The sequence below is a fragment of the Neolamprologus multifasciatus genome, chromosome 16, assembly GCF_963576455.1.
Source record: "Neolamprologus multifasciatus chromosome 16, fNeoMul1.2, whole genome shotgun sequence".
Taxonomy (NCBI): Eukaryota; Metazoa; Chordata; class Actinopteri; order Cichliformes; family Cichlidae; genus Neolamprologus; species Neolamprologus multifasciatus.
The window spans coordinates 10608652-10630715 of NC_140454.1; the positions used below are offsets into that span (position 1 = coordinate 10608652).

Sequence of the window (22064 nt, forward strand, 5' to 3'; positions counted from 1 at the left end):
ATAAGCATGTATAAAGTGGACTTGTTAAACAGCTCTGATAGGAGAAAGTCAATGAGCACGCAATAAAGTGGACTTGTTAGGGACAGTTTACCATCAGCCTTGATAAAGTTTAACTTCATTTGTATTGAAAGACAGACTTTAAAGAAGATTCTTATTTGAAACTGGTGATAAAATCCAGGTCAGATACAGTTACATACAAGCATACAGTACACACTACTGCTCAAAGGTCAGAGGTCAGTTAGAAAAGTCCCTGATTTTAATAGAAAATTGGCTTTAATGTAACATCACATGAAGGTTATCAGTAATGTTTCACAGCTTTAATCAAATCCTTCATCATCCATAAGTTGTGAAGGAAAAATGTCTGCAAGCGTGCAGGAGCCCATTTTTAGAGACAATCACTCCTGTGTCATAATGTTCATTGAAGTTTATCAGGTCAGACGACCAACAGATGATAAGAAATATAATCTTACTAATTATTAGAGTTGAAAAGTACTTTGCTAAGCAAAATTCAATGAGGTTAGGCTGGAGCTTGAGACGTTAACATAACAGGTTCAGTTGGTGATGCATGAAAGAAAATAATTTTCTTCTACAAATCTATTGGAGAATTCTGATTGTAAGAAATGAAAAATATTCAAAGAGTGAAACTTTTTAAAAAAGTGAAGGTTTTGTGCAGCTGGGTGTTGCAGCCCCTTTAGAGGAAAATGGAAACTTGGTTTCATGAGGTTAAAAACAAACACTGGGATGATCCAGACACATTTATTGTTTCTTTAATCACCACAATAGTTTCAGTTTGTGCAAAAATCTTTAAAAAGCTGTTTTGAGTGATAACTTAGGCTTTAATGTGTTAAGCTTGCATTAGATAAGACAATGTACCACTGAACACAGGAGGGATTATTGCTGAAAATGGGTCTCTGAACACCTCTGTAGATATTCTATTAAAAATCATTCATGATTTGTGATCAGTGTTAATATTAAGCATTTATATGATTATTTTTTAAAAATTGCTGTGATTCAATCTGAAACCTAATTTGAGTCTATTCTGAAAACAAGACATTTCTAATTCACCTCAGACTTTTGAGCTGTAGTCTACATTGTAATGATAGTGTATGGTTATTGATTAGAGCAGATGATATGAGACTATCAGGAGAGACTGTTAAAAAGTTATGAGCTGTCTTGATGCTGAGAAAGTGGAGTTTGTCATCCTGGAGCTGCTGCCAAGATTGAATGATGCTCTGCCTCTGTGGTCAAGTTCAGACATAGGCTTTAAGCAACCATGAGCCACTGATAAGCGTGATAGATTAATAAGCATGTATAAAGTGGGCTTGTTAAACAGCTCTGATAGGAGAAAGTCAATGAGCACGCAATAAAGTGGACTTGTTAGGGACAGTTTACCATCAGCCTTGATAAAGTTTAACTTATTTTGTATATTAAAAAAGACACTTTAATGAAGATTCTTATTTGAAACTGGTGATAAAATCCAGGTCAGATACAGTTACATACAAGCATACAGTACACACTACTGCTCAAAGGTCAGAGGTCAGTTAGAAAAGTCCCTGATTTTAATAGAAAATTGGTTTTAATGTAACATCACATGAAGTTTATCAGTAATGTTTCACAGCTTTAATCAAATCCTTCATCATCCATAAGTTGTGATGGAAAAATGTCTGCAAGCGTGCAGGAGCCCATTTTTAGAGACAATCACTCCTGTGTCATAATGTTCATTGAAGTTTATCAGGTCAGACGACCAACAGATGATAAGAAATATAATCTTACTAATTATTAGAGTTGAAAAGTACTTTGCTAAGCAAAATTCAATGAGGTTAGGCTGGAGCTTGAGACGTTAACATAACAGGTTCAGTTGGTGATGCCTGAAAGAAAATAATTTTCTTCTACAAATCTATTGGAGAATTCTGATTGTAAGAAATGAAAAATATTCAACGAGTGAAAGAGTTGCACACACTAGAAATTTTGTATTCATCGTTTATCTTGGTTTTCTTCTGATTTTAGTATCTATTTGTGAGTGTAGTTTTTATTTGCATGATTTTATTCTGTTTGTATCGCATGTTTTTAGTGTGTCATTTTACGTTTTTTTAATCCACTGTGGATTAGCTGGGCAGGGGAAAAATTAGCTGATAGTGATCACATGTTGAGGCATGGGTGTGTCCAGAGGTGTCCTTTCAGCTGTTTAAAGGTTGTATTAAAAGGAAGCAAGCTGAGCACTGGAAGGAGAGAGGCCCTAGATTGGAAGAGGAACGCATGAAGGCCAGGTGGAAAAGAGGGAGCCGCTGCGTGATCGTGGGGGGTGCGACGCCTTGTCTGGAGACCGGTCAGTGTGATGTGGTGACCCAGTCCCGACAGCAGGAACGGCGACAGTAGGAGACAACGTGTGTGACTGACATCAGGGCAGATGTATACCACTGCCTGCATTTGTCAGTAGCGTCTCACTGTTGTTCACTGGGTGCAGCCGTGTTGGGAGAGGGTCGCCATGGCTATAAGCCAGGGCAGCTTCCGGGATGATGGTTCTGGCTCCTATTTGTTTTTACTTACAGGTGATGACGTGAGGGGAGCTGCGGTGGTATCGAGCGACGGACTCCAATGCAGAATGCGAACTGGGCTGGGATGTGATGGGCCCAGTGGACGGATGAGACTGGGACAGGAGGCTCCTCGTCTGCCTGACACGAGGCTGGCGTGGACCCCGCTCAGCAAGAGGAATTTCTGTCCAGCTCAAGAACACACAAGGAATATTCGTCCTGGGTTGTGGGACTGGGTGGGATTTCTGTGCATGAAGAGAATTGTATTTTGACCAGTTTTAGAATAATCTTATCCAGTCTCAGTGGGAATTTTAGCATATCGAGAAAATTTCATTGTATACTTTATTTCTTAGTATCTGGTTTGTTTTATTCCTGCTGTCCACCTCGTGGAATAAACATGAATGAAACAATACTTTCCTGTCAAAACCAATATTTTAGTCAAGGCTAGCGGAAAGTTTCATATATATCATAAACATCTTTCCTCTTTGTCTCCCTATAGTTTAGTTTCATTTTCTTACCCCAACCGGTGGAGGCAGATGGCCCCTCCCTGATTCTGGTTCTGCCAAAAATGGAGTTTTTCCTTCCCACTGTTGCCAAGTTCTTGCTCATAGGGGGTCATTTGATTGTTGGGGCTTTCTCTGTATTATTGCACAACCTTTATCTTATCATATATTTCAAGTTTATATGTTGTGAATTGGCTTGATTTAAATCAAATTGAACTCATTCAATTAAAACCAAATATAACTTGTAATCGAATCTATTCAAATGTAAAGTCATCTCACTCAATTTGGACTAGCACTGAAAAATACACTGACATCCTCTGTTTCCCAATTAGCAGATCAGAGGTTGATGTTTTATTCATGACTCAATACTTGAATGGTTTTATCCTGTTTATAAATAAACATTTAAAAAGGACATTGCTTCATTGTCTGATTCATTGTTTGTCTGTGTCAGTCCTTAATACACACACATGTATACAATAATTCTAGTTGCCACAGTCTCCGGAGATCCTATGCTCCGTTTTCTCATACTTTTCTTCACTGTTTACCTCATTTTGCCCAATAAAATGTACATTTTTGTAAACAATGTTTTGGCCTATTAAAAAAACTGTCTCCATATGAGGACGTCACCACTTTGCATTTTACAAATCAAGTAAACAAACACGGGGCTGTTTATCATATAACTAACTTTTAGGTGTGTGGGATGGAAGGATGGGAGCTTTAAATGTTGTGCCTCCATAATTATTCTAGAGTCTTTACAGTGTTCAGCCCCTGCTGTGATTTGGTGCTACATACATAAACTTGGAATGAATTAATCCACCTGTTCACAGGAGATCACAGGGATGACACCAAACATCAGAAGATCTTATTGTGCGCCACAGTAAAAGGGTGGTTTCTTGGGACTAAAGCACATAATAAACTACAGCAGAAGCTCACATAAAGCAGGAAATAAGCAGGCAGCACTTGATCTGCTAATGCACGTTTCCCACTTTTATTGTTGCCTCATTCACTAACAGTTCAATGGTGCAAGATTACCATACACAGAATTAGGATATCTGCATGACACATCTATGCTGTACAGTGAATGGATTATAATTATTACAAATACAGTAAACATATTTACATTTTAGTTCAAGCTCCATACAACATAGATATTTACAAAGTATGAAAATAAAACCGGTCTGACAAATAATAAACAGCGTTAATGACGTTTTTTTTTTTTTTCTTTTCTTTTGGTGAACAAATCTGAAAGGGGGCTTGGTTAACTGATATTAATTGTCAGAGGGGGAAGGTGGAAAATATCATGGCTAGTTTTGTTTGAAAGGCATCAACAGAAAAACACACACAAAAAAAGTGATGAGGTGAAGAAAGACACAATAAGTTTGCTGTCGTTTTAGATCTCACCAGCTACTTTTATAGTCCTAGACCTCTGATATTAGAAAAAATAAAAATGAGTTAAAATACACCTTTATTTTGATAGAGTTCAGATGGATGTCTAGCATGACTAATGAGTAGATCTCCTCCAAAAAAACAACAGACTTCTAATTCACTTAAACCGCTTTCTAATAAAGAGGAAGCACTAATGTAACTCACCTCCTCAGTCAAGGTGCAGGGGGTTACATTTTAGGTCTCCTTTTCCTTTTTCCTCCTCTCTCTTACATTCAAACCCTCTCTTAGTTCACACTAAAATAGCAAATATTTTCATGGGGTAGTGTTACGGATTCAAATATTGGGGATGGATACAAGAGGAAAACCAAAATAACAACACTGGTCCGGCCAGGTTGAGTCAAACGATGATTTAATGAATACACGCGTGGGAGATGGACACCATACAGCAGACAGCATCAGATCTCAAAATGGTGGAGCATTGATCAAACTCTTATAGCCTCTAGTGGCCCCCACCTAATCATAAAAGCCTAAACATTCACATTCTTTCTCTCACACAGCGCCTAAGCTACGACCTTGGCTCCCTGTTTATCTGCTCCTACTGAGATGGGGCAGTATGCTCTGTTCTCTTCTAATCAGACAAATAAGGCGATGACTTTCTGTGACAGTATTTCTTATAACTCAGCAGTATAATGCATCATAAAACAATATCATTCATTCACAATAAATCAACAGTCTAATGTAATGCAAATCAGTTTACCAAATGTAATAGTTATCACCTTCTTCTAATTCAGGAGAATAATGCAAACTAAAACTACATAGTAATCAGAAATAAGTAACAGTAGTATCAGAAATAAGACCTTTGAATATGTAGTCCCTTTAACTTCTTTCCTTCTATTAAACCATTCATTCATTCTTTTTCCTTACGTCCTTCTAACCTTTTCACTGTGTTTTCTTTGCGTCTTTACAACAAGAGTGTAAAGTTAATAGCAGTAAATGTCAAGGCTTTCTGATTCTCAGTGAGATAGAGCGAGCTAGAGGAGCAGAGTGTTAAACGAGGGTTAACTACCACACTCATCCCAGAACAGACTGCATGTACAAATCAAGTTCTCTCCTTAGTTCGTTTTCATCCTCCTAGTCCTCCTCCTCATCTCCTTGTAACCCTGTTAGTGAGTCAGTATTTTACTGACTCACTAACTGACTGGCACTATCGGGGGTTTAGAGGCGGCGTATGTACACAGATTGAGGAGGATCTAAGTATGACGTGGATGACAGAGGAAATTGGGCGTGGCCCTCCTGTCAAAGTTCATTCCCACTTTGAGTTTTTGTTTCAGAGATGGTTCAGCCTGATGCAAATTCACTGCAAGAAGAAAAATACCCTATAAATCTATTAGCAGCTATAGTTTAGGTAGCAGAGCGTAAACTAACACGTCACTTGGAGATATCTGTAGATTTTTTCTTCATGGTTTCAAATGTAAGCTGGTTGATTTGGTTAATTTTTGTTTTTCGTTTGAAACTGAGCAAACCTGGTCTTCTCCTGAGGACTGCTGCAGGTATCATGCAAGCATGTTAATTTAATAAAAAACCAACAGCAAAAACCCCCAAAATAGAATGAAACTCATTTCAGGAGACAAATAAAACTGATAGAGACATTTTTTTGTACAGATGATTGGCAAACCGAAAGTTTCTAAAGAGTCGTGCACACACAAGTAGACTACTACAACATGCTACTTAGTTAGGGGAGTTTGGGAATGACAACCAAGCGGAACAAAATTAGACCCAAACATTGTCATCGAAACAAAAACACAAAAAGCTGAGGGGAGGGAATAGAGAGGAGGAAAGCTAAGTTGGCAGCGGGATTGCTGGAGGGAAGCGGGGAGGCAAAAGTTCTGTGGAACTTAAACGTTTGAGTCGCATGAAAAGAGACTTAAGCCACAAGTCTACTTACAAGAGAAAACCGTCAAGAATCACAATGATTAATACATTTTAACACTTGGTATTTTCGGTATTTTCAAAGGCTTTTCATAAAGGATGGAAGCGGTGGTTTTCCCGCGTACCGCTCCGCCCGCTCAGTTCTTCCTCGCCAACTTAGATCTGTGGGGAGAGTTTTACGTTGTGAGGAGAAGGGAATGTTTTTGAAGGGTGCAGAAGCTGTACGTTTGACTGTGGTGTGAGAGGTGCATGTGTGTCTGTGTGTGTGTACCTTATTGTTCCTGCAAACAGAGGATTAAAGGCGTACAGCCAGTCATTCATGTCATTCTCGTTGTTGGCCTGCAGGAGGATGCCTCCATGTTTTGTGCTCACTGCAAATCTTTTGGGCGTCTGAAAAGAAAACATCACATTATATTTATGTTCATTCAAATGATAAATCCCAGTCCATTTGCCATTTCATCAATCAATGTGTCCAAAACTGGCCAACGTGCACCAAAACAATTTGAATGAATTCTCATTAAAGACAAGCGTGTTACATCCAGCCTTTCTCTATCCTGCCTCAAACCATAAGCATGGCCTGCTGGTCTTCGCTGTACACCTGTGCTGTGGAGAGGTTGAGGACGCCTCGCTCCACGGGGTCCTGGTTGCTGTTGTAGATGAAGACGTAGGGCCGGCGAACAACCACAAAATGCTTCACCCATGAGTTAGAGCGAGGCTCCATGAAGCTTAGAAAACCCTTCTTGGACACAACAGATCTGAAAAGAAGTGATTTCATTCATTTATTTTTTTTTAAGAGAGCGCTTGTTTTTCTGAGGAAGAAGCAGAGTTGGTTTGTTTCCGCGCAAGGTAGGAGGTCTCCAGAGTGGGAACCATCTGGAAGTTTTCATAGTCTGAGCAGGAGGGACTGGAGGCTGGAGGCTCCCTATTCTGGTATTCTAAACAGTACTTAGCCGAAACCCAAAGACTGCTTGGTTGAGTTAACTTCCTGAACTATCTACAACACATGGTGGAAACCTGAAATTAAGACAGAGCAGACTAGAGGTGAGACATGACCATTACTGAATATTAAAAATAATAAATGACAGATTTAGTGATAATTTTCATAAACTATTTATTTACCACATCAATAAACAGCATGGCAGGGCAAAATATGTTTTCTAACATGGCAACCTTTTAAAAGTGAAAGGAGACAGAAAGACAGGTGAGAAAGAATAAAACTTAACTGACTTTTTGATGGCATTTTACACAAAGTACTAGTACAGTATCTAGAAAATGTGGGAAAATACTGGCATCATGTACAGTACTTTCTTCTGAAGAAATTATGTTGGGACCCTGAAAAAAACTTACTATGTACAATAATGGATTTCTATAAATTTGACATCAGATGAAAACTTTGGTTGTAAGATTCAGATAATTATTTGTTAAAAGCTAGAAATTTTAAATGAGAATAAGAAAGAAAAGTATTTCTTTGTGCCCCCCTTTCCCTTTAATCGGGTGGCTGTAGCTCAGGTGGCAGAGCAGGTCAGCCAGTAATCAGAAGGTCGGTGGTTCAATCCCAGGCTGCCTCCTGGCTGCATGCCAAATATCCTTGGGCAAGATACTAACCCCATGTTTGCCTACTGGTGGTGGTCAGAGGGCCCGGTGGCGCCAGTGTCCGGCAGCCTCGCCTCTGTCAGGGCAGCTGTGGCTACAATGTAGCTTGCCATCGCCAGTGTGTGAATGGGTGAATGACTGAATGTAGTGTAAAGCGCTTTGGGGTCCTTAAAGACTAGAAAAGCGCTATACAAATGCAGGCCATTTACCATTTAATGCTCTACCTGGCCCCATGGCAAAACTTTGCTAGACCTGCCCCTGCACAGTTACCAGCTGTCAGCTACATAGAAAAGAATCCTGGTGTTATTTGTCTCTCAGAAACAGTTCATAGCTTTCCTTCAACCCATTCATGTCACCTAAAAGGTAAACCTGTTTCTCCATCACCTGTTCAGCTCTGATGATTCAGTAAGGACATCTCCTGGTTTCTTCTTCATGTTTCCCTCTCACCAGATAACCAAACCGACATCATGACCAGCAGCTTTTACGGCTCCAACAAACATCAGCTGATACTGGAAAGTAATATTAAATAAATTCTAACAACAGCTTATCAAGTTTAAAGGCGCTGCTGCTGTTTAACCCGACCTCCACTAGTTTCCTCTTTCTGGCGCAAAGCGGGAGATAAACAAGCAAGAGAGACAGGAGAGAGGCGGCAGAAACGCCGATCAGCTGATCATTGATCAGTTTCACGATTGAAGTAGCAGCAGGAGAGGGAGGGGGGAGAATGAGAGAAGAAGAGGCAGCTGACAGCGTAAAGACACAGAATAACTCCAGCTTTTTGTCTTTTTTTTAATTGTAGCTGAAGTACGGGACAAATCGCATTTATTTTCAGCTCAATGTGAAATGCTTAATATTAACTCTGCATACCAGAGGATTCTGTTTTTTACAGGATGGTAGGCAACTCTACTAACTAACCATATGAATAAAATAAAGTTCACCAGTAACATATAGCACCCACCCAACTGTATAGAAACTCCGTCATGCTAGCTAGTACACAGTACGAGTTATTGTAACTGGCTGTAAAAAGTTAGCACAATGAAAATAAACTACACCAAAACTTGTCTGTGAAGGTTCTCAGTCATCCAGGTCATTGTAGTCAAAGGAGCTTGCCACCTCCACAGGACAAGACTCAGCTGTCCATCTGCATCTTAAGGATAAAGGTCACTCTTTCGAGGATGCCAATGTTCACATTTTGGACAGAGAGGACAGATGGTTTGAAAGAGGAATGAAAGAAGCCATCTATGTCCACTGTGAGCAAACCATCTTTGAACAGAGGCGGTGGTTTACGACACCAACTCTCTGCCATCTATATTCCAGTTTTGAGTTCCCTCCCCAGACGCCTTAACGCCCACTCACACCCTGGGCCATCTGACCTCAGGAATTCGCATGATAAGGTGGGGCCAGGTTTCACAATGAACTCACCCGAAACTCTGGCTGATTGGGACCCACACCCAGTTTCACACCTTGGCTCAGGCGATTAGAGGATCATCAGGGGGTCCTTTTGTCCCTCTGTGGGGGGATACTCCCACTAGGTTTATATCTGGGACTCTCCACCATTTGACCTTAGAACTGAAGAAGCTTCACGGATGAGAGGTGAAACGTCTTCAAGCAACTTAAAGAAGTCCAGACGCTTTTCTTTGCAAGCTCCTTTGACTACACCAAAACTTGGTTTATATCTGACCCAGATAGACTGCAGGTCATAACTTCTTACCAGAAGCTCATTTCACCTGACAGCCGCCTTGGGTCTCTCCACCTCCGCCTCCCCTTTCCCCCATCCACCTGCTGGCCTCCACCACTTGCTAATTTTACTGAATCTGTGAAAGCTCCACCATAGCCACTACCAAACAATTGAGTTATTTTTACACGTCTGCCAGCATCTGTCCAATCCGCCACCTTTCACTGTTTACACTGTTACAGAAAAAAAGACAACAACAACAAAACATCGGCCCATTTAAAACGAAAAATTACCATCGGCCCACTAGGCAAATGCCCGGTATGCCCGATGGCCAGTCCAGCTATGATTCAAAGGGTATTATATCTGAATTTGAATGAAATTTTGATTTTCATGAACAGCACTGGTACTAATCTAAAAAATCATGTCAAAAAAAGTGGGAATTTTTCTAATATATATGAATTTTATAGCATTTTGTAAACGTAAACAAGGGGTGGCCATTTTTGGCCACAAACAAGCTGAGAGGAAGTTTTTATGTTTTTCTGTCACTGCACAAAAAAACAAAGATGTATAAAAGTCATTGATACTTTTAATTATTGTTATACATCTAACCTCCATCATGGTTAGAAAGTAAATCAGATGGCATGTTTTATTTGGAAAAAAATTGGGGTTTTGTGATTTTTTCCATTTATGAGTTCCTAGGATTATGTGATCTAACTGGTATTTAAAGGGTTAAAATTATGAATTTGAATGAAATTTTGATTTTCATGAACAGCACTGGTACTAATCTAAAAAATCATGTCAAAAAAAGTGGGAATTTTTCTTAATATATATGAATTTTATAGCATTTTGTAAACGTAAACAAGGGGTGGCCATTTTTGGCCACAAACAAGCTGAGAGGAAGTTTTTATGTTTTTCTGTCACTGCACAAAAATAACAATGCATTATAATCAATGTTGATGTGAATCAATTACATGTCCCAGACTCTACTATTAATAATACAAGAAATTCCAGTAGCACTGCAATTATATAAAATTGTGAAATTTAAGTTTGTCTTCCAGCTAGTGCAGTGGACAAACAAACTGGTGTTTAAAGGGTTAAAAATTTAAAAAGTAATAATTATTTTCTATTTATGAAAAGAACTGAAGTTACTTAAAAGCTTTATGCAGAAAAAATGAACTTTCCATTTGCTGTAACTTTACTCTGCTATCTCATCAATAATGAATTTGATCATCATCTGTTCCCTGAATGCAATTGACACCCTCTTCTCAACGAGAAGCCTGGGCTCGGGTGGGCCTGAGTGTCCTGGAGGTACTTTCCCTGCCAGATACACGGGTGGCCAGGTCGTGTGCCTGGCGGGACTGTCGAAAAGTTAATAGCTATATTGGCAAAGCCCTTTATTAAAATATGCTTTCATGAAATTATTGTTTGTCGGACGGTGGTCAGAGCTATCAGTGGCTGATGAGTGGGACATGAAATGTCACCTCTCGGGACACTGGGGAGGGAGCCTGAGTTAGTGTCTAGAGTTGAGAGATACTGACCTCAATAAACAGCTTGAGGATCTGCGGTTGTATGGTCTGGACACTCAGGTGAGGAGAGGAGCTGAGCTGGAGACATCTGACAGAGGCCCTGGTTCAGAAGATCTTAAACTCCCAGTTTGAAGTGAAGACAGAGCTGAGTGTAAAAGCAAAGATCTCAATTTACTCTCTGAGCTGCGTCCTTATCTTCACCTATGGTCATCAGCTTGATTTAAAGATGGAAAGAACGAGATCACGGATACAAGCAGCAGAAATAAGCCTGTGTGAGGCTCAGTCATTTCATTTTTATTTTTTGAAGACGCAACATCCCAAAGGTGTATATAGAAAACATGTTGATCCGGAAGCATTTATTGAAGCTTCTGAGCTATTTGTGTAATCTTCTCCTGAAGTTCTCGGGTACATTTGGCCTTTCGATTGGGAATTTAACATCTCGTACAAAGTTAAAGACTTTTATTCAAGTTTGGTAGAATTCTATTTCAAAGAAAAACAAGACTCTCTGCTAAGTTGATGACATCACATTTTGAGTTCTAAGTGGATGACATCACACTCCATTTGCACTCCCTGACATCACACTCCAGATCAAAGGATCAAAGGGAAATTGAGCAATAACATTCTATCAAAAGTCCTTAAGTAGAACACCAGCGTGCTCTCAGTATGTCTCAGAACTGTGCAACTGTATAGGAACACACCACGAGCCAACCTTTAGACAAAGATTTGACACGTTAAGTGTATGCAACAAAACCCAAACCCAAACCCCGATCGAATAGAAAAAAATATCATTCGACATTGTAAGACAAAAGACAAGAAAAATGCAACATATGCAGCAAAACCTTGATCCCCAGGAAGGGACCTCATCGGCCGCTGTTAGCCCTAAGCAGCAAAACCCAAACCCAAGAGGGAAAAACAAGGCACCAAATGAGGGGACTCCATCTGATGCTGCCAAACCAAAGGGTGCAAACAAGAAGAAGATGCAGAAAAATGCAAACCCAAACCCCAGAGCCAGAAACCCTGGACCCAATCGAGGGCCTGTGCAACGTCAGCCCAATGCCCACTTTAAACCCAATAATGGGCTAGGGCAACACTGGCAAAATCCACAGTTTTTGCCAAAACGAGGGCATGTGCAACATCAGCCCAATGCCCACTTTAAACCCAATAATGGGCCAGGGCAACACTGGCAAAAACCATGCTTTTTGCCAAAACAAGGGCCTGTGCAACATCAGCCCAATGCCCACTTTACACCCAATAATGGGCCTGGGCAACACTGGCAAAATCCATGGTTTTTGCCAAAACGAGGGCCTGTGCCACATCAGCCCCATCCTGACCATAACACCAACGATGGGCCACCTCAGCCACAGCCTCACTTAACACCAAATGATGGCAGTCGTCCATACAATGAGACTGATGAACTGGGTGCGCTGAGATTCCACCTGCAGGAGGCTAAGCACATATGCAAAACCAATCTTTATAAAATGACAGCTGCAAACCACAAAGCTGCTGCAGCTAAAACTCAGAATGATTGGGTTCGCCTGCAGCTACAGTGCTGCAGACAAAACGCTCAAAAAACCATCCTTGAACTCCAAAAACAGCTGGAAGAGGCTTGTAGAAAGACACCCGAGGAGAACTTCACCCCTGAGGTAAGTGAGGCTCCTGTTCAAGACAGCAACACAGCTGTCACAGCTGCAGAGCTGAGTGTGGACGCTTCAACACAAACTGCAGAAGCTCCACACACAGACTCTACAGACGTAAAAACTGTTCGAGAAGCTGAGTTGGAGGTCCAGTGCAAAAAACAGCAAGAAGAGATCGAACAACTCCGTGAGCAGCTCCTCAAAACTCAAAAGAATCTTGAAGAGGAAGTTGCAAAGCGCAAAGATCAGGAACAAAGAGCTAACTGTGAGCTCGCTGAGCTGAAAGACAAACTCAGCACCAGTGAGGCTCTTTGTGAAAAAAATGATTTAAAGGTGCAAAATTTAAAAGAAGAGCTGGAGAAAACCAAAGCTTCCCACCAGGAAATCGTGGAGCAAAACCTGGAGAATACAACAATCTGCAACCAACTCGGGCAAACAGAGGAAGAAAAGATCACACTTCAGGAGTTTTTGCTGTCTCTGCAAGAGACAATAAAAAAGCAAGAAGACCAGTCCAACATTGCTAATCCTGAAAATTCTCCAGCCCAAAACGAGACACTCAAGGAGAATCAGCCAGAAAAAGAGGAGGCCAGCGCTACCAAACCAGAAAGTGCAGAGGCCCGAGATGACCAAGTGCAAAAAGAAAAACCAAAAAAGAAAAAGGAGCGCAACTGGTTTTGGAGACTATTCACTTAAGTGACTTCCACTCCGTCTCCTATAAAATCACAGTAATATACAACTAAATATTATCAGTCACTTCCAGTGCCAAAACACCCATTTTAAAGCATATTTGCTTTAATATTTAGTTGTGTATAACTTTGTCATCGGCTCCACCCTCCCCCAACCGGTCGTGGCAGATGGCCGCCCCTCCCTGAGCCTGGTTCTGCCGGAGGTTTCTACCTTTTGAAAGGTAGTTTTTCCTCCCCCTGTCGCCAATTGCTTGCTCATAGGGGATTGTTGGGTTTTTTCTTTAGTTCAGTTCAATTCAATTCATTTGTATGTAAATACTGTTGGATTGAATTGAACTGAATTAAAGAAGATTTTTAGGAGACGGAGTAGTCACTGAGTGAACCAGGGTATTATAACATCTTACCCATGAAAAACTACGATCAACCAATCAAATAAACAATTGAATTTAACAAAACATTTGAAGTGTGAACATTTTGTCTCATTTAAAACATGTGAAAATGTCCAATTATAACAACCTAACAGCAGAAATAAAAATGTTTACATCCTGGTTGAAAACATTGTTCTGTGAATGATATCCACTGTGTCTGTGCTGTTGATGCCTTTTGAAAAAAAGTCTAAAGTATTGTAGTTGAGTACAGCTCCAGGTTTTGTACAGAGCACTTTCCATTTGCTGTAACTTTACTCTGCTATCTCATCAATAATGAATTTGATCATCATCTGTTCCCTGAATGCAATTGACACCCTCTTCTCAACGAGAAGCCTGGGCTCGGGTGGGCCTGAGTGTCCTGGAGGTACTTTCCCTGCCAGATACACGGGTGGCCAGGTCGTGTGCCTGGCGGGACTGTCGAAAAGTTAATAGCTATATTTGCAAAGCCCTTTATTAAAATATGCTTTCATGAAATTATTGTTTGTCGGACGGTGGTCAGAGCTATCAGTGGCTGATGAGTGGGACATGAAATGTCACCTCTCGGGACACTGGGGAGGGAGCCTGAATTAGTTTCTTGGGTTGAGAGATACTGACCTCAATAAACAGCTTGAGGATCTGCGGTTGTATGGTCTGGACACTCAGGTGAGGAGAGGAGCTGACTGGAGACATCTGACAGAGGCCCTGGTTCAGAAGATCTTAAACTCCCAGTTTGAAGTGAAGACAGAGCTGAGTGTAAAAGCAAAGATCTCAATTTACTCTCTGAGCTGCGTTCTTATCTTCACCTATGGTCATAAGCTTGATTTAACACTTTGGTCATCAGATCAATAAATTGTGAAGGAATCTGTCGCCTAAACTTCTGAGTGCCAAGCTACATTACAAATTGTTCAGTACTTTCACAGTCCTACCTTTGTTACAAAAGAATATTTGGATATTTGTGAAAATTTTACGTTTGGGTCAGGTAAAATATTATCCATATTTTTGATAGGTTTTTTTCCGTCGTGCTCAAATAGGTTTATGTATGCCTTGACTGCTGCTTGTTAAAAACCACATAGTTAAAATGCTAATATGCTTTTTAATAATGAATTTGCTTATCTGCATGTCTTCCTAACAGGTAAGGGTTAATTATTGTCACATCTGTGTTAAAATATTGTGTCTTATACTTTTCTCAACAATGCAGACCAGTTGAGTTCAGTTTTGTCTGTTTTCTCTTGTCCTCTGTGTGTTGGGAAATAGTAGATAGTTACATGACTTACATACTTTAGTTATACTAGAAAGTAAAGAGACAAATTGAATACTACATACACGTTATACCTTATACCCTGCAAGATACAAGCAGGTAAGACCCCAGGTGCATGTTGTGGCCATTTTGTTGAATGTTTATAAAACGCAATTTGTATTAATTTTTCTTTTTCTTTAAAGTTGTAAGAATATGCTGACCTACTTTTGTTATGTAAATTTGTAATTCATTTTATTAGAAAAGGTTTTGGAAAGTGATTGGTTTATTGGCTTATGGACCCTCCCATTAATCACGGGATTAAGAGCACCCTGGAGGGGGGTGGTAAGGATGTTTTTTTTTGTTTGCCAAATGTCTGATGGGAACTCGGGAGGGTTAGGAAATGATTTTTTGATCACCTTTGAAGTTGTTAAAGCAAGTTAAGTTAACTTTCGTTTAATTTTAAGTTTTAAGAAGTTATTTGGTTGATTTTTGTTTATAATTTTGCACGAAATAAACATATGATTTTAAAACAATGGAGTCAGAAGTGCGTTCTAAAACAAACCTCCCGTTGCCACCCACGGCCTTTTCTTGGACTTTTTTTGGTGTTTGGAACAGAAACTTTGCAGGAGCCTTTCCGTCTGTGATAGTTCTTGTTCTTGCTCTTTCTCAGGTTTCCGCTGCCTTAAGGATTCACTAAGCATGTGAACTGTGGACTGTGGCCATCTCCTGATGTACTCATGGATCTTTGTTGTTTCATCCTGGATAATGGTTTTGATGTTCACTTGTCCTTGAAGAGAGAGATTGAGAGAGGGGGGGAGAGAAGGAGAGAGAGAGAGAGATGTACCTGTGGTTCTACTGAAGCCTCTTCCAGTTCTGAGGGCAACAGCTCATAATACTCCACCACTGGGACCTCTTTGGGCTTCACCTTTCACATCTGATCTACTAACGTGTTGTTTTTTTTCACAGGGAGTGCTCTGGAGGAAATGTTGGTAGAGGAAGCTCCACACGGAGAAGGCAGCAGTGACCAGACAGCACTTGGACCCACTGCAGGTAGTCGGGCATAGACAGATCTAGGTGTTGCAGAGGTTGCTGTCTGGGAAATGGTCAGCTGGGTGAGTGATGCCATTTGCCAAATCCACACTATTCAAAATGAAAGAAGCAAATGGTGTATTTTTCTTTATGGAGATGTTTGAGGAGACAGCAACACCATTCAAGTGGTCAATGGAGGAATGGACTGTGCACTTGCTGCCTCTTCTGAAGGGGTGGCCCAGATCGACAAATGGACAAAGCAGATGCCAACATGGCCTGCCTGTGGCCAAGGGCGAAAAAATAGGGGAGGCAGTCCCTAATGCTGGGTGGGTACAACCAGAGGTTTATCCTGAACTCTGTGGCTCTAACCAGTCCCCTGACTGACCTCACATGGAAAATTGGCTTAGATCTGGTTCAGGGGACAGACTGATGGCAAGTCACATATGAGAGGCTGAAGCAAGCACTCTGGAAATTGTCAGAGCATGAACGTCACTATAACTCTGTGGAAAAAGAGTGTTTGGTCAGCTCTTCACGCTATTACGTGCTGGGGTGCCCATTCATCGTCTGTTCAGACCATGTGATGTTGTAAAGGTTCAACCACATTTTAAAAAACATTTTAGGTAGTACAGATGCTGATGGCTGACTTCCTCTGTTGGCAGCATGGAGGTATATGGCAGCTGGGTGCGGTTTGTGGCTGGCTGTCAGAGGAGAGGAAGGGCAGTGTTGGAGCAGCACCACTGGGAAGAATGGCACACCTGTCATGTATTTGTGCAATTTTTTTTTCTCTCCCCATAGAAGTTGTGAGCAAGCGGAGGAGACAGATATATTTTTAATAAAAACTTTTCAGGGCGGGCAGTATAAAGGCGGAGGTACGTAAAGTGATGGAGCTATTTTGTGGTCCAGAAGAAGAGAGAAAAATGCCAGCACGATGATTTTAATGTTTCATCGATTCAGTTTTACAGACATTTTGCCAAAGCTCTAAACCATCCAGTACAGTAGTTCAGCTTGCATGTGCATATCATTTGAAGTTGTGTTGTACTTTGCAGGACATGTACAACACATTTCATCAGCTGCAGCATTTCTATTTTTCTACACACTACTACTTTTCTTACTCTTGTATTTTATTTTCCACTATGATGTATGATTTTTACTCTCTACTTATCAGTTGTGGTGTCCCTTCTGTGATAGTTCATTATTATCCCCATCAGTAAATGCTCTCTTTAAATGATTTTTTTTAGTTAAATCACAACGATTCGATGCTGCAGTAGATATTAGTTTCAATTTCGTCGACTTCTGCTTCCTTGGCATAGAGCTCAGCTTCGCTGGCATGAAGATCAGCTTCTATGGAGTAGAAATCTTGTTGATGTTTAATATTAACCTGCATTCTGCTGTAATGAGCTGAGATGTTTTCACAAATGGGACCAGGGTGCATCTACAGAAAGAAGACAAATGATATGAGCACTGGGTTATTTAACACTAAGGATTCAGTTTTTGCCTCATTCAAATAAAGAAATTACTTTTTTGCAAACGTTGTACATTTTGCAAAACGTTTTGATGTATGATATCTATCAGATTTAAATAGGTTAGTTTTTTTTCCTTTCATTCTTTGTATCCAGTAAAACACATTTTTTTTTTATTTATTATTGTCATTAATGAAGCTAAAAGTATTTCTTATTATTCAATTAATCTATGGAATAATTGATGAAATACTGAATTACTAAAATAACCAATAGCTGCAGTCCTAATGGCTAGCAATTCGTGCAGAGGATGGTGAGAATTTTTTTATGGATAACAGTTCAGTGGTCTCCTCCCCAAAAGAGCTTTAGATGTGTGCAGATGCAGCTGATGACACTGTGTCATAATGTGAATGTGTTTTAGTCACATAAAAAAAAATACAACTGTTGAGTAGAAACATGATCGAGGTAGGTGGTGAGCTCCAGTGACAAAAAGGCTACAAGAGGTTAGGATGTAAGTGAGAAAAAAAAGCATGATGAATGACTTTAAAGTTTTTTTCTGTGATGGAGAATAAATTATTTTTCCTGTGAAGAGAAAATGAGAGGTTTTTTTAACCTGTTTATTATCTGAAGTTTCTTGTCTTGGAGACTGACTGGAAGTCCTCTTTTTTCTATTGCACAAAAATAAATAAATAAAATGTTAAAACATTTGGTAAATGTAGTGATTTTTTAGATAGCGCTTCTCTACCCTCCTGGAATACTCAAAGCACGCTATACAACATGCCACATTCACTCTATGCTTTCTCACTAGCATACACATTCATACTGTGATGGATGCATCAGAGAGCAAGTGGGGCTAGTATCTGCCCAAAGATATTTGGCATGCAGACTGAGGGAGGCAAGAATCGAACCACCAACCTTTTGATCAACAGATGACCTGCTCTAGCTCCTGAGCTACAGCCACCCCGTTTCATATCACAGTTTAACCAACTGGTATGACAGATGAGACAGTGTAGCTTACCTCCTGCACCAGCAGACAGTGAGAGGTATTAAAACCAGCAGAGCAGCAGAAACTCCTGCAGCTGCTGGTGTCCATGTCCTGTGATACTTTGGACAGTGAGAGTCTTTGGAGCAGAGCTGATATCTTTGTTGCTTTTCACAGCACAGGAGTAGCTTCCTGCATCCTCCCTGCTGACTGGGTCTAGGATCAGATGTTTGTTCTGGTTCTCTCGGGATCAGAGGTCGACTGTTCAAGTACCAAATGTAGTTTGTGTTGTCAGTCAGAGGACAGCTGGTACTGCAGGTCAGTGTGACTCTCTGACCCTCTGTCACCACTGCAGAAGGACTCATCTTCACTCTCAGCTCTGAAAGAAGAACATACAATAATAATAATAATTATTATTATTAGACTCCAGAAACCGCCAGTGTCATTTTTAAATCATGTTTAGAGAGTAATGCCATATTTTAAGTGAAAAAACATAAAAATTTACTGAAGCTCAGTTCTTCATTTCTGTGACATTTTACAGGGATTGTTTGCTTTATTTCATTGTATTTGTCTGACAACTGGGGTTATTAATTTCTTTTCAGCTATTCATGCCATTATTGTTACTGTTCTAGGTTACGTGTGGGTTATATAGATGTTTTTTTAATATTCCACCTTGTGATATTTGCTCAATCCAACATGAAACTTTAATGACTATCATTTTCTTAATTTCTTGTAATAGGAAAATGATATTTGTGTGCATTTGATATATATATAGCAAAGTGCTCATTAGAAAATATTTGATCAAGATTATAAAATAGTTTTATATATTTTAAAAGTCAAAAATAATGTTTTTTTCACTTGATCTGACTGTACAAACAAAAAACACTGAAAGGGTGAATTTTTCTACAAAAGGAAAATGTCTGTTTGCTTTTGATCCTTCTCTCTGTAATGGAATATTTTCACAGTCCTGTTAATGAGTAAAGTCTGCTGAGTGAGAGTTTAGATTTACCTGTGACAATCAAAAAGACTCCAGGCAGATCAGACTGTGTCCATCCTTCATGATCTCTCTTGAATCTGAATGTGTATCCTCCTGAGTCATTCTTCTTCAGGTTTTGATGGTCAGGATGTGTTGGTTCTTCATGTTGTCCTGATACTCCACATACCTGCAGCCTCAATCAGCTCTTCAACTTCCACTTTATCTTTTCTCCATTTTTTACTCCAACATTTAAACTCTGACTTCGTGTTATCAGGATGTGAGTATTCACTTGTGATGTTCACTGAAGATCCTTCCAGAGCACAGATTCTCCTGCTGACATAATTCACTCTCCAGCAGTTTTCATCCTGAACACCTGAAATATAGATTGATTATGAAATGACTGACTGGTCTATATTTCAGGATGTCAGTTAATCAATAATTTTTTTTTAACACATACAAACTTCTGGAGATTGAAGATGTTTGTGGCTTTTAACTGCACAAGAAAATGTGCCTCTTGAAGAGTTTTGAACTGAATAATGTTGATTCTCATAATAGCTTTGTTTGTTGTGGTACCAGAGGTAGGTAGTCTGAGGGTCTGTCAGGTTACATCTTGTACTACAAGCCAGTGTAACAAACCCAGAAATGGAAGAAGTCCTTTGAACATGAAGCTCTGTTGATAAAAGATAAATACACTTCCTGTTACTGTGCATAGATATATTCATAAAGTTTATATAATTCATACAAATGTTGGACTCAACAAATCTGACATGTGAGTTTTGGTGGTGTTGTTTTTGTACAACTTCACCTCTGGGATATGTGATGGAGCACGGCTCATCCACTGATGTCTGTTTATAAGAACACATGTCTCCATAAGCATAAGTCACACTGAAGCAGGTTGCTGTGATGGAATCTGAAGAAAAAGTAATGCAATTAAATATTTGTAACAAGATTATTTTTATATTTAGAATTGAGATTTCTGTTCATATCGAATTTATTTATTGTCAAATAATATAGCAGAATAAACATCATGACTCACCCACGGAGACTTCAGGGGCTCTGAGATCCTCGTAGCCTTTGACAGCACAGGAGTATGTGACTGCTTCCTCACTGCTGAGCAGCTCTTGGTACCAGGGAGACCAGTCCTCATAGAGAAACTCTCTGTTCTTGTACCAGATGTAGGCTGCAGGCTTTTCAGTCAGAGGACAGCTGCTGCTGCACATCAGTGTTACTGTCTGTCCCTCTGTGGCAGGAATCACCTTTACCTGCAGCTCTGAGAGGATGATGGACAACAACTTATACAATGATGTCATTTGGAAAGTAATAAATGAGTAAAAGTCACTGTACCTGCAACAACTTGAAGAGTAATTCTGTTGAGCCAACAGAGTTGTGGACTGTCTGTAGTCTTCATACAGCAGTAAGCGTTTGCATCACTCTCTCTTAGATCATTGATGGTTAACGTTGGGTTTTTCCCTTCAGACATGTTGTACGTTACACGTTGTCCATCCACAGGAGCTCACTCTGAACATAATTTCCCTTCCATTGGATAGTGAACCATTTTCTGCTTGAAGTCAGATGTTGATGTGAGCAGTGCAGATCCAGTGATGAACCTTTGAGAGCACAGATCCTGGTTTGTCCTCCATTAACACCTTAACAAAGAAACTTTCTTTAGAAAAAAACCTTTCTGTCAAAAAGAGAGAGATATTCTGTAGTTTACATTAGGAACTAATCTGAACTCAAAGTTGTCATCTATAAATCATGTAGTAGGATTAGCTATGGTTACTTTCATTCTTAAATAGGGACAAATAAATAATCACTGATACCTGTGATGTAAATGATGACACTCACAAAGAGACGACAAACATTCCTGAACGGCATGATTGTTGTAGTCCAGACTTTAACGTTTAACATTGACAGTGAAAGCTTGAATAAAAAAAAAAGTAGTCATCGGTCACCTAAGCTGTTCTCCTTTTCAGAGTGAAAGGTTAGGGGGGGAGATTGACTGTTATTCAGTGGTTTCACATCTTGTGCAGCTTTGAAGCTAATACCAAACTTCCTTCCTTTTCCTTTCAGTCTTTTGTGTCTTTTGACTCTGCTGCGTGCACTTGGTCTTTTGTTTTAAATAAATGTGCAATAAATAGTCACACTCGGGGCTTTAAGCTGTTGAGAACAAAGCTGTGTGTTAAAGCTTTTGTCCATATCTAATTATGGTGGTTTATGGTTTGTGATGAATACAAATGTCTGCGGTGATCAAGAAACCCCAGATTCAAGCTCACTGTGCAACATGAACTGCTGTGGAGATGCAGACTTTTTTTGATACTGGTTCACATGGGTGCTGGGTGTGGCCTAAAAGTGACAGCTTTTACACATTTGAGCACACTCAGAAGTGACAACAGGTCTTCAACCACAGAGATAAAACACTGTAAATTTTTAAATAAAAATTGTGTTCAACATTCACTCTTGTTGTTTCCTGCCTCAAATTCTGTGATTTATTTGTTTGAATGCTGAAAAACAAGCAC

At 39.9% G+C, this 22064-nt stretch overlaps 1 protein-coding gene and 1 pseudogene across 2 annotated transcripts; one reads left to right on the forward strand and one right to left on the reverse strand.

Annotated features, from left to right (window-relative positions):
- Positions 1-11681: 11681 nt before the first annotated feature.
- On the forward strand, positions 11682-13917 carry LOC146500317 (uncharacterized). Its single transcript, XM_085134591.1, has one exon. It carries the CDS (start codon positions 11959-11961, stop codon positions 13465-13467), a length of 1509 nt encoding a protein of 502 aa, XP_084990717.1. The 5' UTR covers positions 11682-11958; the 3' UTR covers positions 13468-13917.
- Positions 13918-16857: 2940 nt separating this feature from the next.
- Positions 16858-21047, reverse strand: LOC146500318 (B-cell receptor CD22-like; annotated as a pseudogene). The gene is made up of 8 exons (XR_014869801.1): positions 20893-21047; positions 20585-20818; positions 20354-20458; positions 20006-20218; positions 19582-19921; positions 18609-18951; positions 18204-18258; positions 16858-17565 (listed from the first exon to the last, which is right to left on the reverse strand). The product of XR_014869801.1 is annotated as a B-cell receptor CD22-like (transcript).
- Between the last annotated feature and the right edge of the window lie 1017 nt (positions 21048-22064).